General features: G+C 41.9%; 1 protein-coding gene across 2 annotated transcripts in view; it reads right to left on the bottom strand.

Annotated features, from left to right (window-relative positions):
- The window catches only part of LOC136436245 (glycine receptor subunit alpha-2-like), a 49420-nt gene that overhangs the window by 32986 nt on the left and 1405 nt on the right, over positions 1–15029 (bottom strand). The window contains exons 2-3 of one of the 2 annotated variants that reach the window (XM_066430051.1): positions 1416–1641; positions 39–130 (exon numbers count right to left, since the gene is read on the bottom strand). In XM_066430051.1, coding sequence (XP_066286148.1) covers positions 39–130; positions 1416–1492 — 169 coding nt within the window. In that variant the 5' untranslated portion in view covers positions 1493–1641. Of the gene's footprint in view, positions 1–38; positions 131–1415; positions 1838–15029 lie in introns of those variants that run through there. The other variant, XM_066430050.1, reaches the window with a different exon arrangement.

Below are 15029 nucleotides of genomic sequence, written 5' to 3'. Positions count from 1 at the left end.
ACACAGACAAATAGATAGTTCGAACGCCCCCAGATTACCTTTAAAGTTCGGTCTGATTCTCGCGTCGTACTTTTCCAGTAGTTTGTCCAAGAACACGCTGGGTGTTGGGCCCTCTTGTTTGGACGTGTTTCTGTAGTCGAAGGGTAGAAAGAAATGATTAGTCTACTAGAAGAAACAGTTTTGCAGTGCAAGATTGATCAAGAGAGACATGGAAAATGATCGGTCATGAGCATGGCATTTGACGAACCACGTTGTTCGCAGGTCGAGAGTGCACTTAGAGCCCCATGTTAATACAAATGAACGCTGTGGAAGATCATATTTCATTAGGCCTTGCCTTCAAGGACACCCGTACCTGATTGCCTCAGCTCGGTGAAGATTGCATAAAAATAACCTTTCCCACGTCATAGTGATAACAAAAACGTAATGATGCAGCGTGCATTATCAGTGGTATGATGTCATATGTTGATAATTGAGGCATCATTTTAAAAACACGCTGCTTCCTCTAGATATACGCTATGGTCTGTGGCTTATAATATCTTGTATTAGACTGTTTCCGACAATGTTTGTCCTTAAACAGACCATCATCGTTGTAGCTTGAACAAACAACGCTTAAAGAACAATTGGCGCCATCAAATCGTATTTTATCGGCGATGTTACCGTCCAGGGGAGCCTCCACCATGAGAGGACGCAGCCGAGCGTGAAATGAACGTGAATGTGCAGTCGCTTTAGCGGAGAGGCGCTCGGGATGACCGAGCGGTAGGCGTGTATCTACTGGGGCCCAAAGGAGAACAACTATTACACCCGTATCATCAAGCAAAATTACCTTAATATCCTCGTACTGCTGGACAGCAATGTGTCGAGTTATGTTTGTTTTACTCTTGTAGCGAGGTGATAGAAGATATGTATGATTTTCTGTTGGTGCTGTTTTATTGCTCCAAGGTTATATTCGCTCGGCATGGTCGTAACAGATTCTTTACCACCGTCTGACAGAAACAATCATGCTGTTACTGTCTGTCGTTTTCAGTTTTTGACGATGAAAGAACACCGGTTCATGGCTACTCTGATGGAATTCACTCCTCTCTTTTTAAAATGTTTGCACTGATTTTTACAATTTGCTACTCCATTTGTTAGTAGATTGCAGTGACTCCTCTAAAATGTGCAATTGGTGTACAGGGAGCATCGGAGGTACTGATACCTGGCCATTAACCGCCGCAAGTCATCGATGGATCGGTAATCTCAAACACATCTCGACATCTGCGTACCCATGGGTGTATCAGAATGCGACATATTTTCCTGATGGTGACTTTTCACCTACAGCAGAACACAGAATCAGGGACAATGCGTTCTTTTATAGATTTGGGCGCTCCTGTGTTATGTTCCTGGCGGGATGAATGAATCTATATTGGCCTACTTACCCCCGGATCGTCCGCGGGACCCAGAAGAGGCAGACCAGCAGGAGGACGGCGTACGAACCCCGGGCCTGCCCTGCCATGCTAACGGTTCCAGACGTCCTGGTACGAGCAAGGCAGTTGTGAACAGCACTTCTTGTTGTGGCTTCGCATTCGGGACGGTCGGGAGGCCGAGGCGACCAGAATGCGCCTATCTCTCCGTTAGAATCCCTTCACTGCCGTGCACATTGCCCTGCGGGTACAGCATAATGTACAACAAATCAGAACAAACAGAAGGCAATCCAACGGCTCTGACCCTCTCGCTCTAGGTGAGTTTTTGGCGGCAATACGGAACCTTCCTTCCACTTTCCCCCCATGCCGTCCGATATTGATGCTGCTCCGGGCTTAAAGCGGGACCGATCTGCGCACTACTTCCCAGTGATGTAATTTAAATACATTCCAGTACTCATGAATTTTCGCTTGGGCTCTCGTCATCTGACTGGCTGACTCCCTATTGGCGGGAGGGAACCATCAGAAGGTTCGGGGTCCCAACATGGGCTATCGGTCTCCGCAGGTCGAACCTTGGAGCATTGTTTGTATTCTGACTTCCGTATTCTACAACACTCATCTATTGCTTCGATGACATAGTGAATATGAGTTGCTTTCCAGGTGTATCCTGGATATAGTGAAGACCACAAAACAGACATTTTAAGACAGTCAAATTAGGTGAAATAGAAGAGTTAGCAACAGAAGGCACAGCACCCAAAACCATTTCCTGTCGTATTCCCCCAATACAGTCCGGGTGGATTGTTGTCTGTTGATGTGGAAACAATATGAAATTAGACCTTTACACGTAATTCTTTTTAGTCTTCAAAAAACGGAGTACGGGATAATAGAAACTACTCATTCATTTTTCATTTTCCTGTCGAAATCGTACCCGTATCTTTCGTGCTAATCATTGTCTTTCACCACATAGGCACATTTACTGCTGCCTGGTGTCAGAAGCGACATAATTTTTTTAAGAATCAATTAAGGATAGATGTTATCACCAAGATACAACATTTCAGCTTCTACGCTTTGCGGATTGCATGCACAGGGTGTCCATAGTGATCATACTGAATTGAAATGATATTTCCAAGGGAAATATAAGTGGTCCATGTATGAGTCGTGCACACCTAGGAATTTTCCATAGTGTTTGATATATGTTGTAATCATACCTTCGTTATATGAACAGATCCTTATCAATTCCATTCAGGCAATTCATTTCATGTTAAAGAGATTGGGAGCTGCTTAATTTTGACTATGATATTGGCTTATGCGTCGTCTTAAAGTGTCAAATAGCCTTCATACATAGACACATAAACACTGGTTTATCAGTGTTTAGGCTATTCTTTCATTAAAGTCCTATTTTTTCGTTGTCTCAGGCAGATGCAGATCTAGTGCATAGACAGTTATTTGTAAATTGGATCCGTTGTTACCCATTATCCCACGCGTGTACGTATTAAATTGCAGCATGACGAAACTGTTCCCTACGTCGTGTTCAACGTAGCAAAATAATGAAACAGCTTGAACACGTCTGTTCCAGAAGTTCCTTTAGTTCAGAGGATTCTCTTTATACAATGGATTCCTGACTCCTAACTTTAAGACTATCACAGCTTAAAGCTCAACCCTGTACATCAGCACAAATAGGCGGTCCCGCGCCTCTAGGCAACCGGCACAAACGAGACGTGTGTTCCCCATCCGGCTTTACACGTCCGGACACGGAGAGGTTCATGTAGTATTTATACCTCCCGTCCGAGAGCCGCCGGTCTCTGTCGGTGTGCCCCACACACCACACACTCATCCCGCCGGATAATTGAAAAGCGGCCTCTCCGAGTCGACCAAAGAACTCATTTGCAGATATCTTAGGAGATAGCCGACGGGCCTGATATCTTGTTAACAGTGTTCATTATGCGCTGGGTTGCATCTTAGGTAGTAATGAAGCCACACAGGTAACCTCTGTGTGAGGGTAATGCTAGAGGCGGTCGAACCATACCGGTATCACATTCTGCTACGATGTTATGATTACTTACGGTAAGAGGTGCTGTTTTCATTGATGAATTGATTATTTGATTTCTTTCCATTCATATATTCATTCATCTATTCGTTGATTCATTTACTTCATTCATTCATTGATCTATTCATCGATCCATTCACTGATCCATCGATTTATTCATTTATTAATTCATTCATTCACTCATTCATCCGTCTTTGGTTGGTCGGTTGATAGCGCGGCAGGCTTTTGGATGTACCTTTTCTCTTGTACTTTCCACCCATTGTGCTTCTAAATAATGCCATCACACAACAATTGAGGAAAAGCGCCGCCTAACGGGCTCTCCGGTAGTACATCCCAAAGGTTTCTGGTGTAGATTTCACGAAATGAATAGAAGTTGCCCGCCTAGAGAGGTGATTTACGCACACCTGATCGGTCGATTAAAAAGCGCGACCACCTGACACTAAAGCCTCTCAGATTCACTTTATTTTTCATGAGAAAACGTAGATACTTATCGACAGCTTTATAATGAAATATTGATATACATTGTTTTCTTCCTTCTTGATTCAGCGGAAATAGACTGGTCCCCTGTTCTGTGTCGGCGGAGAAGGGATTTATTTCACTTAAGGCAGGTACACAGATGTGATGTTTTGTTGTACGCATTATCGGCCGGAACTGATCGCGCGTGGCAGGGCCACTGTAGGGTCTCTCTTCACGCGGGGCCTGTGCAGGGTACAGACGGGGATGTTTTCAAAAGCTGTCACGCTGTTCGCAAACAAAATCTTTCCTGTTGTGATACGCATTAGTTTTTGATTAATAAGGAGAATAACACGATTTTGGCGACTTTAAACCAATTGAGCGGTGTTTACAAAGTCGTTCTGTCTAAGTACCAACTTGGCTGCCACTAAATGGTGTAAATTATAGACTATGGTTGATCTGATATCCATACATCAGGATTTGCTTCTCTTTTACGATCTCTGAGGGAAATTAGTGAGGAAATATAGGGATATAGGAACACTAATTAAGGTTACAGTGAGAACTAGAGGGATTGCTTTGCTTCAAGATCTCTTGGCAATATGCCCCCGCATGATGTTTTTATAGCCTCGTTATTTGATTGTAGATAATATTTATGCTACTACTTCCTGCTTGAGTCACTTGGCACAATTGTACTTTAATCTATCTACTAAAACTAAACCAAACCAAACCAAACGGGAATATGGCAAAACCTCCAGCAAACTATAAGAAGTACAATTCAGAATGAATTCAGTAAAATCGATGTTCCATATATCATGCAATAGTTTAAGTTTTGTCCTATCCTTTGCGATTTGTTACTAGACTCTACATATACTGTTATAACACATTTCATCTATGAAGTACTAGCGAGGCATGAAACAGGTCTTGGCAAAAAAGGGTATATTTTCAAACTCTACATCATCCTGTCGTATCGCTGTATTGTTAAAGAGAATGACCTACCTAACACTAACTGTATCCATCTATTGTGTGTCATTGATTTATACAGACCACTGTATTGGCCAAGCGATGATAAGTCAACACAAATAAACACAAATAGGAAAACATATAAGTATGTCCCATTTAACTGAAGCCCTGTGATCTATCAATTTCTGCCCTTCCCTAATCAATACAAGTGCCGTCCCTTCGGATGTTGGTCAGAGCTCTAGCACGAGAGCAATCTTACATGCAATTTATTTTATTTGCATTGAATGGATCATTACCAAAGATGCTCTAATTGATGTGGTTTACATTCAACCGCAGATACCTTTCTAAGTAGTTCTGTAGCAAAGTTGACAAAAGTTTGTATCATAAATTGGTCTTACTTTAGAAACGCGATGAAGTTGTGCAACAACACTTCAATTAATCCCAAACGGAACAAAAGCAATTGTAGAAGTCTTCTACGGGATGTGAGTTCCGCCTCCGAAATTTTCAATTCTTAAAGCGGCGAGAGTTTGTAATCAATTCTTAAAAATACATACGCTTACTATTAAATGTAGTGTATGTGCATTCAACAGCCACCAAAACACTAATGAAGGACACAAATGAAGAAACCAGTCAAGCAATTACCCTTATAGCATAGCCTTCATCCGTTTCAAGATTAAAGACAAAGGTACCTATATAGCACCAACAAACCACCAATACCCTGCACCATATTACATTCAGGTAATCACCTCGCAGAAACGATGATAAATTTGCAGCTGTACGATGGTAGGTGATGCCTTTGTCACCAGAGCGGAAAAGCCATTTCATCAATATTCATAAAGCTCGGATGTCCTATTGGCTAACTTTGAAAAGTAACCAGCTTCCAACAAGAACGTATCGGTATACAGTGCTTCGGACACAAAATCATATTCTGTCGTCCAGTTACCATCCTACCTTGCGATCATTTACCAACTAGATGACCAGAAAGTCATTTTAATAAGGAGAAAGACGTCGAAGCAATGTAATTTCGTTTCCCTGTGGATGCACTTAATCGTGCAGAAGTGTGTTAACATTTCACACCAAATTTTGTTATTTGTTTTTTTTTTTACCTTGAGTTGACAAGTTTCAAATGGTTTCAATATCGTTTATATACAGTTTTATCTAAAGCTACCGTCACACTGTCAGAGTCCCCCTGTCTATAGAACAGCCATACTAGTGCCATCGATTTTCTATCACCACCAGAACCCGTCAGATGTGCACTGGGCTGAGACTTTGCATTATCGGGGAATAATGAACAGTTCGAAATCGATCAGATAACCAGTTATAACTCAACTTGTGTGGCTCTCATCAGAGTATAAAGTTTCAAAATACTTCAATACTTCAGATTAACGAATGACTACATGTTTTGAAGGTGGCAACTTAGATTTCAGCACCAAGGACAGACCTAACTGTAAAATGTTCAATTGTATCACTAACTAAATATACATGGATTTTGGTCAATGATGAGTTAAACCAAACTAAAGTTGTCTAGAATGCTCGAAGATAGATTATCGTAGTCATTGTTTTGAAATTAAATCACCTCATTTCATTGTTCAAATATTGCAAATATTGTACCTGGTGGTAACTAGATGGGTTATTATATTACTCGGATGTCATTTGTCTGACGTATGCAACCTTGCAGAATTAGATCTAGATATCATGTTCCAATAGGTTACACATAATCAACAGTAGATCACCCAGTTGAATTGTTTGTTTTTCCTTCTGACAGAGACAGAAGTGCTGTTACAGATGTTAAGTAGTAATAAGGTATACCGGCTGCGGGGAAACAAACGGCCCAGGCAGCAGCGTTGTACTTTGGCTCCTGCGAGACTCAGTATCACAGTCACGGTACATGTTCCCTTGTTTCTCAGGAATCGATTAGCCTCATGTTCAGGATGACAAAATGCGCGCCGTCATCCCGCATTCCGCGCACACGCCGGGCCCCGCCGTAAAACGTAATGAAAGAAAGCTCTGCAGCGACCCCTGACCCCCGGAAGAGTACTTCAGTCGAGGCCCGCGCGTCCCACCAACCCCGGCTGGAACACGGGATACCCGGGGCTACCCTGTAGATAATCTGCTTCGATCCGCAGTTTCGCATAGGAGATGACCCGGACTACTGGGAACGCACAATACCAACTGGCTGCCGTTATCGGATCAACTTGATGAACTGTGTGTTGATCTTGTTTGGTGACGTCAGCTCGTAAGGCCAACTAGACGACATATTTATGAGTCTTACGACCGCATTTTTGGAACCTCAGTCGACGTCGAAGTCACCAACAAACCATTTCATCTGTATTTTTTCCATACATTTTGTGTAGACTCCTCAATAAACCATGCACTTAAACACGTCCAAGTAGAGCAGAATGAAGAAATGCCCTTGTAAGATATGCATGGAGACTGCTGAGGATTGTAAAAACATGTGTGTCTTACTTGAAGTTATTGCATGGTTATATTAGCTGTACTGTAATCGTGGTCAATTAATTGGAGTTTATGGGAATATCCACGATTGTAAGATCAAGCAATACCTTAATTCGCTCCCAGCCTGACTATCGTTGATAGTCAGATGAACAACTCTGCAGATGACATGTTTCCTATGGTTCTATGGGGATGCCTGTTTCCCCTACAATATGTTCACCATCAACAATCAACATATAATATCATGTAATCCATAGGAACTTTTTAACGGAAGCCATTGCGCACGTTTCTAGAATCGCCATTCCTCAGCGACGTAGTCTTCGTAGTGGTGACCTTAGCAACCAGCAAGCCGCTGAAAAATCAACACATTCCCTCAATCATTCACTTTTGGGGATTGAATTCCGAGCTCGAGGCCAAACAATTGATGGTTGAACCTTGGGCCAACCAATGACGTGTACGCAAGCCATTGCTCACACTGCGCCAAAGACAGATGACCAAGAACACCGTTAAAGAGCACTATTTTCAATTCAATCTAATCCTTTCGCTTCGAGTACGTTCTTTTTGACATAAGTGCAAAGCCAGTAACAGTAAATTGTTTCTTCCCTGCCATTGAAATCGAGAAAGGGATTACTTGTCCCACAACTGTCTTAAGGATTAACCTTTCAGGGATTAGTCACTATTTAAAAGTAGGTACATGGCAAAGACCCCAGACAAATAAGAACTAGATCTAAAGATGTACTGCCAGGGTGTCAGCTGAGACCAGGGAGGCAATACATTTGCTTTAAATCTTCAAACTACTTTGAGTTGATTGGATCTACCCGTAGTATCACTGCAGCGAGGTCCAGGTATATCATTCGCAAACGGCGCAAAAGTGTGGAGAGAATGATGTTGAATATTCTCCAAGGCTATGACAGGACGGCCGATGCTCACGGGGAGCAACCATACCCATCTATCAGCAAGGACTTATCCAGAAATACAGATATATGGAGAGCTTAGGTTATGTTTGCCATAGAAATTATAAATCTTTACGGTGTCTTGAGTCTGAGGGCGTATATCAATAGCATGGCCGAAGGGAGGGAATGGGTATGTTTGATGAAGCGGAGATAGGCATCATCGTCGTCCTAAAGTTTTGATAGGTATTACTCACAATGTCCATCGATTCAGTAAGCTATAATGCTACAAAAGGAAGTTGAAAGTATATCAGCTTAGTCGATGTCAGTTAGAGAAAACGTCGCATGCAGTATCAGATGGCATAGATAATTGAGCAGCTGTTATTACAAGACATTCCTTATAATGTGCCTTGACTATAAACAGAAGTGAATAAGTGCATAGATCGTCTAATTGCGCACATTCTGCACTTTGGACATAGACAACGTCCCATTTCCTACGCAAAGGTCGATGGCATTGGGATGGATGCTACATAATTGGCATTCCGAGCATCTTTGGATCTAGTTCTCAATCTGACAATCACAAAAAGAGCATCGTCTCCTCTACCTCACCCTGTGTTCACATTTCCTACTATGCACCATCGGTGCCACAGTGACCGCGCCGTCGTGTGCAGTTACGAGCGTAGCCAGAATGTGTATAATCCAGCATGCAGTAACTTGGAATAAATATCGTCATATATACTGGGAAAGTACAAACGTATCGTATTGTTATATAGACATATAGAATAGTGATACATTCCTCATAGCACCTCTGAAATGGCTGTGGGGTAGAGGAAGGATATTGCGCGGTGGCCACGTGCTGATTTACAACAAAAAGTTACTAAGATATTACTATCTTTTTATGGCACAGTGGTATTTGAAATTGTTTTTTTTACGCGGCTTGCCACCATAAATCTCGGATACCATGAGTCGATCTAAAATCTTACAGCCTCGACGGACCTCTGCAAACCTTCGTGCCTTCTATCAGTAGTTGAGATACTGGAAAGAAATGACTGCTGCTTTATGTCTCCGGAGCTTCACTCTCTGGGAGAACGCCACTAACTGGGTGCCTTGTGCACAAATGTACCATTTACAAGGACCACACGCACAGTGGTGACAAAGAGCTCTCTCAAGAGGCGCATATATCTGAATTTGTGCAAGGCCCATTAACCTACCAGAGCCAAAATGCTAAGAAAAACATCTGCAAGAAGGGATAGCGTTAGAAATGTGTTGTATTGGGTCTAGGAGCTAGAGACCTCGACAGTGATTCCAGTTTGATGATCATCATTGACTTATGCCTCGTACTTTTTGAGATTTAAAAGCAGCAAAATGGTACATCGTAAGGCATCGCTGGTACTTGACCTTCGCATCTCCGACCGCTGCACGGGGTGACTTCCCCTTCGTGAAAGATAGGCATTGCCAGAAAACCAGCGATGGGAAATGTGTCATCCTGAAACTTTCTGCTATCGTATCTACACATCGAATACAGGACGCCGAGTAGGGTCATTCTGATCTAGTTATGTATTCATTTATCTATTCAAATCTATATACGAAACATTTTTAACTTGCATATAGCATATACCCAAACTCAAACAGATGTATATAGTATGATTAAAAAACTCAAATACGGATTTCATAAACATTCGGTTTCCTTGATGGTCCAAATGTCGCGGCTATAATATTCTCTGAACTCCATGTAATCGATACTTGGGGTGAATACGAAATATTTATCAGAACACTGTGATCCACAACTTGCACCCAACACTATTCCTCCCCCTCTATTTGGCGTTGTTCACGCGCGAGCGCGCTAACACCACCCATGGCTGGGTGCACCCATGAGATGCTGCCTGCTACAATCACCAGCCTGTTTGCCGCCTTGATTGGACTCACCTACCCTTGATGGAAAATTTATCGAGGGGTTTTTCTCTCGTTACCGCGAAGAGTGTGAGGGTGGATTTTCAGACTTAGCCTCAACCCAAGCGAGAAACGCTCAGCATGAAATATTCAGTAGGCTCCAGAGGTCCTCCTGTAATTTGTGGGGCCCTTGAATTGTTACTGGGGGTAAATAATTGCACGTTGCCATTTTGAAAAGGTCATGAGGGAGAAGATGAGTTTTGCCCGCTTGTGCACATTTGAGTGAGTGCTGTACGTCTGGCCGTGACGAATGGGGAATAGTGTATAGTGGAAGCAATCTCGACGTTTTAAAGAATTGCTCATTAAAACGGGTCGCAGGGTCTCCTTTATTCATAGTATAAAAAGCTTCTACAGTTGTTAGGATACGTGGTGCCATGTGAACTTTTTACTAAAACGGTACGAGTTGCGTTTTAGAACCTATTGAAGTAGACCACACCTTAAAATTTCATCTACACATTTTATTTTGGAAGTTGATAATATCATCCTATTTTTTCGTCATTGGTATTAAAATCGTTGATGTAGTCAGCATCATGAAAAAAACAGCCAAGCGTTGCCGACAGAGAACTGGTAGAGATCACACCACCAACGATTGCCGAACAATGTCAGGAATCTTATTGTACCGTACTTGGAGTTACAGATGGTATCATCCTTTTCTTATGAAACGCTTTTTAACAACGTCATGGATGGGGACCTCGCTCGAACTGTTTTTTCAGTTCCGAGGTATTTTTAATGTGATGATTGACACTCAGATGACTTAAATGAATTCTACTCAGATGCAAACATATAAAACATAGTGGTAAATGAATATATTCATATCCTGTGGATATCAATGTTTCTTGCATCACGTTCTCAGAGCATAGCATTCATTGTCTTATGGAATCTTGTTTTTGTTTACATAACTTTATTCACAAGCGCCAGCAGTACCGACTTTATCTCCAAAAGTTACATGGTACGTATTACAAAGGATTTGATCTCTTACTTACTGTCTGTCTCGCATGGATGCTTTTTAAGTACCCAGATCACAAGTATGCTTCATTAGGCACATAGAACAGTAATGGTGGTAGCTATATCCTATTCTAGCCAGGCTTAGTGTCAACTGGATGAAGGCCAAAATCGTTATAATCGACATTGTTTCAAAAACAGGGTGGTAATGTCGATTTTCCTTGTTGGTCTTGGCAAATAAGTCGTATATTCTCAGTAAATGGATTTATTCATAGTAACAGATACAGCTACAGATTTGTTAAAAACTGCCACGTAGAATGGAGCGATTGTATAATCAATAGCTTTATCGTCGATTCCTGCTGACCGAATACAGTTTTCCAGTAACTGTGAGGATCATCGATACATGCCAGGATTGGTTGATGAATTGAGATGCCATATGTAACAACGATAACATCATGACATGAATGCAGATGTTTTACCACGAATCGTGAGCTTGCCAGACGTCTATTGGATGAGCCTCTGCCCAATGAATGGTTTGTGCAAATATGAACGATCGTTTCACTGAAATGATGGACAGACAATTACATCCTACTGAAGATGATAGCCAGTTTTTATCACAATCTATATCCCCATCTTTAGCCAGTTCAATAAGGAAACAGCGTGCTATCTTTCGCAACATGATGCTAAACTTCCTAGATTGCCGCTAGGCTACTTTTGACCAAAATGGTCAACTCATATATAGTGAAGCCCTGGACAGATCACCCCATTCCACTAGGACGTCGCCCTTGCCGCGCTCTCTCTGCGGCCTAAAATTTAAAAGAGCGCCAACCGAATTTCATCGATAAAAACGAATCTTTTAACGATTTGTGTTTTTTGTGGTCCTGTCAGTCATATTTTAATATTTTGCATGATATTCCAATTATGAAGTCAAGCGTTACACAAATCCCATCTAGGTCGCAGCAAGAACGCAGCGCGATCGCCGTCTAGTGGAGTGGGGGCCTCATCAGGACTTACGGCATCCCAGTTAAGCGCCAACTAACTGTTATGGAGCGTCCGCGGGGTGACCCTGTGACCGACAGATACCCTTACATGTACCAATCTTGTCTCGTAATTAGGGAGGTCAATATCACATTTTCCCCGTTTCAATTTGCATACGCAAAACACTACCCCTCTTTGGTACTTGATCCGCTGACAATAAGAAAATCATTACAAGAACAGATGCGTCAAAAGTATGAAAGCAGATGTTCATGTGAAGCAATTGATGTTTGCACACGCTATTCTAGTTGGTCGTTATTTGTATTCCTGTTATTAGGCCCTACAATATCGGTCAGGAGTGTGTGACTCTGAAAAAACAGAAGCGCTTTTTATTTTCTCTAGCTCACTTTCTCCCGAAACATTGAGTCTCACCATAGAAACAATCCTAACATGAGTTACGTAATAAGACATTTATATACGATGATTACGAGTGTGATATGAGTTATTATATTGAATATTGGCTTGTTCTGCCATGTTGTTCTAATGCTAATGGCAATGACGAAAATTGGTGGATGCTTCTCTAAGGTCCAAAAGTAATCTCCGTATGTTATACAGTCGTTGAGATAGAATTGTTCCTAAATATTGTTTAACTAGATGTCTAATCTTCATCAACGTACTGAGGCATCTAAATCGACATTGTCCATGAAAGTCTGTAACAAACTTTTTCTCCAAGTTCTCAGTCCTCTGTTTCGATCATTACATTGCCTTGATTACATGCGTCTCTAGCTTCTGTGGAATCGCACACACCTAATTGAGCACGAAACCACTCATATCCATTCATCGCCACTTATTCGACCGAAAAAAATAAGCAATAAAGCTCCAACTGCGCTCCATGTGTGGCAATTGGCAGCCTACCCAATTCTCATTTTCAATCAGCATCGGATCTTTGCTGCTTTGTGGATCTAATATCCCTTGCCTCAAGTAATCATTGTTGCCGTGAATGGCATAGCTGAAATGTGCATTGCCGTTCATTTCAAGTCAGAATGGTATCATACTATCAGCAATGCTGTGGCATTGGCCCGATAAGTTTGTGTATGTCAATCTAGCATTCTGACTACAAAGTATCTAGTGTGTAGCTATTAACAACATCACATATCTATCAATAACAGAAACAGTCACTTCGTATTGTAGTCTGAAAGTGCGTAGGTGCATTCTTTGTTACATTGCTTCCAGCAGATTTCATGGTACCGATAAATCGACTGCCTCCTATCGCCTACTGAAGACAGCAGGGAACAGTTTCTTTTCTTTTAGGCCTTGATCCAGAATGCTCTTCAAATACATTCTTCTGTTTTAGGTCTTATCTTGAAATGAAAGGTTTACCCCGGAATAATCAGCTACGAAATTGGCTCTGTCATTTTTCTATTCTGTGACCGGGGCTTATGATAGGATGTGCATATAGAAGGTCACCTCTATCTCTATGCGCGAAGGGAGAGTCCCGAAGTTGGCGGAACTGAACGATCGATGCGGTGTGTCCATCAGCTTGTCGTACCCATCTGTCCTTGTCATGCTGCCTGGCCGTCCCCGCCGTCTTGCTCATTTATCATCGGGGGATATCAAAGGAACGTCAGTACAGCGCAGATTCTTACAACCGGAGTCCGACAATGGCCCGTCGGCTTGGGGATAGATAACGCTGGCTGAGCAACCTTAACATGGTCGGGTGAGAGTACAATGACCGTGAAAACATTCACAAGACACGGCAACATGATATCCCGGTTTGCCTTAGCATGCTATCTTTTCACTCCTGTTTACGACTTCTGGTGGTATTTATACCTCTCTACGTACCCATATTTGCAGTTGACATACACATTACACGGTCAATGACAGTCTGCAGTTGAAGAACGTAATGGGGACCTGTTGGTCCCTTACGATTTGATGCAGCTGTACGGGAGACATAAAACAGTATTTTGTACACACAAGAACTACATGTATATAGGAGCCTGATCATCATTGTTATGGATACAGATGATAGCAATAGTACGACGAGATGCGGGCGTAGATACGTACGATGAGTGGAGCGTTAAATAGCGAAGGCGATAGCGATAGTCAGGAAATAGACTTTGTACACACCATTTCCTACTCGTCTTAATGCATGCATTTATCACTAGAAGGGAATATTTAACCGCAAATGTCCCAGGTATAATAGACAAGCGGTGATTTGCAATCCTGTCCTTTGGTATTTGCGCTTGCAGCTAACAAGTTTCTAGTCAGAATATATTTTTCTTTGGGAAAATACTTTTTTGTCACAGATGGAATTTGCATTTATATCAAAATTGGAATCAACCTGTGTAAATCAACATTCTGTAAAACACCATATTTGAGAAACGTTTGCATTGTCAACACTTCAACGTCGACTGGCCTTTTAATGGTAGGGAAAAGTTTAATAGAATAACATATTTTCAACAGAGTCGAAGATCTGCAATGGCATGTGGACCATTTGGTTCAGAATATGTCACATTTAGACCGCAGTCAAAGAACATATGAATGTCCTTTCTGATTGTGGCAAGCCGGAGCAGCATGCTGCATGTCCTCCAGCAAGGTTTACCATACCAATGCCCCATTGCTCACTACCCCATCAATCGTACGCATCAGAGGAATCCAAGGACTTTTCCTGGTTATTTGATCGTGTCTTTGCCTTTACGTATCAATCAGTTTCGCCTCATTGAATCTTTAACGATCACTCTTCCATGACCTTCCAGATCTACTGCAAGCTTTATTTCCACAACGGAAACTTAAAGTAATGATACATGCAAATTTTCTTTAGCCCACATTTCCACCAATGGGTAGTGCAATGATATTTAGACGAGTACATATGTATGTTTGTAGATCTGTGTGATTCACTTTATCATCGATGTCCATTAATACCATTAGATTGGGTTATCATTAGGTGTTGGTGCCAACAAATAG

The sequence above is a fragment of the Branchiostoma lanceolatum genome, chromosome 6 (assembly GCF_035083965.1).
Source record: "Branchiostoma lanceolatum isolate klBraLanc5 chromosome 6, klBraLanc5.hap2, whole genome shotgun sequence".
Taxonomy (NCBI): domain Eukaryota; kingdom Metazoa; phylum Chordata; class Leptocardii; order Amphioxiformes; family Branchiostomatidae; genus Branchiostoma; species Branchiostoma lanceolatum.
The sequence above is the reverse complement of the archived record's forward strand: the minus strand, read 5'-3'. Positions and strand labels throughout refer to the sequence as shown.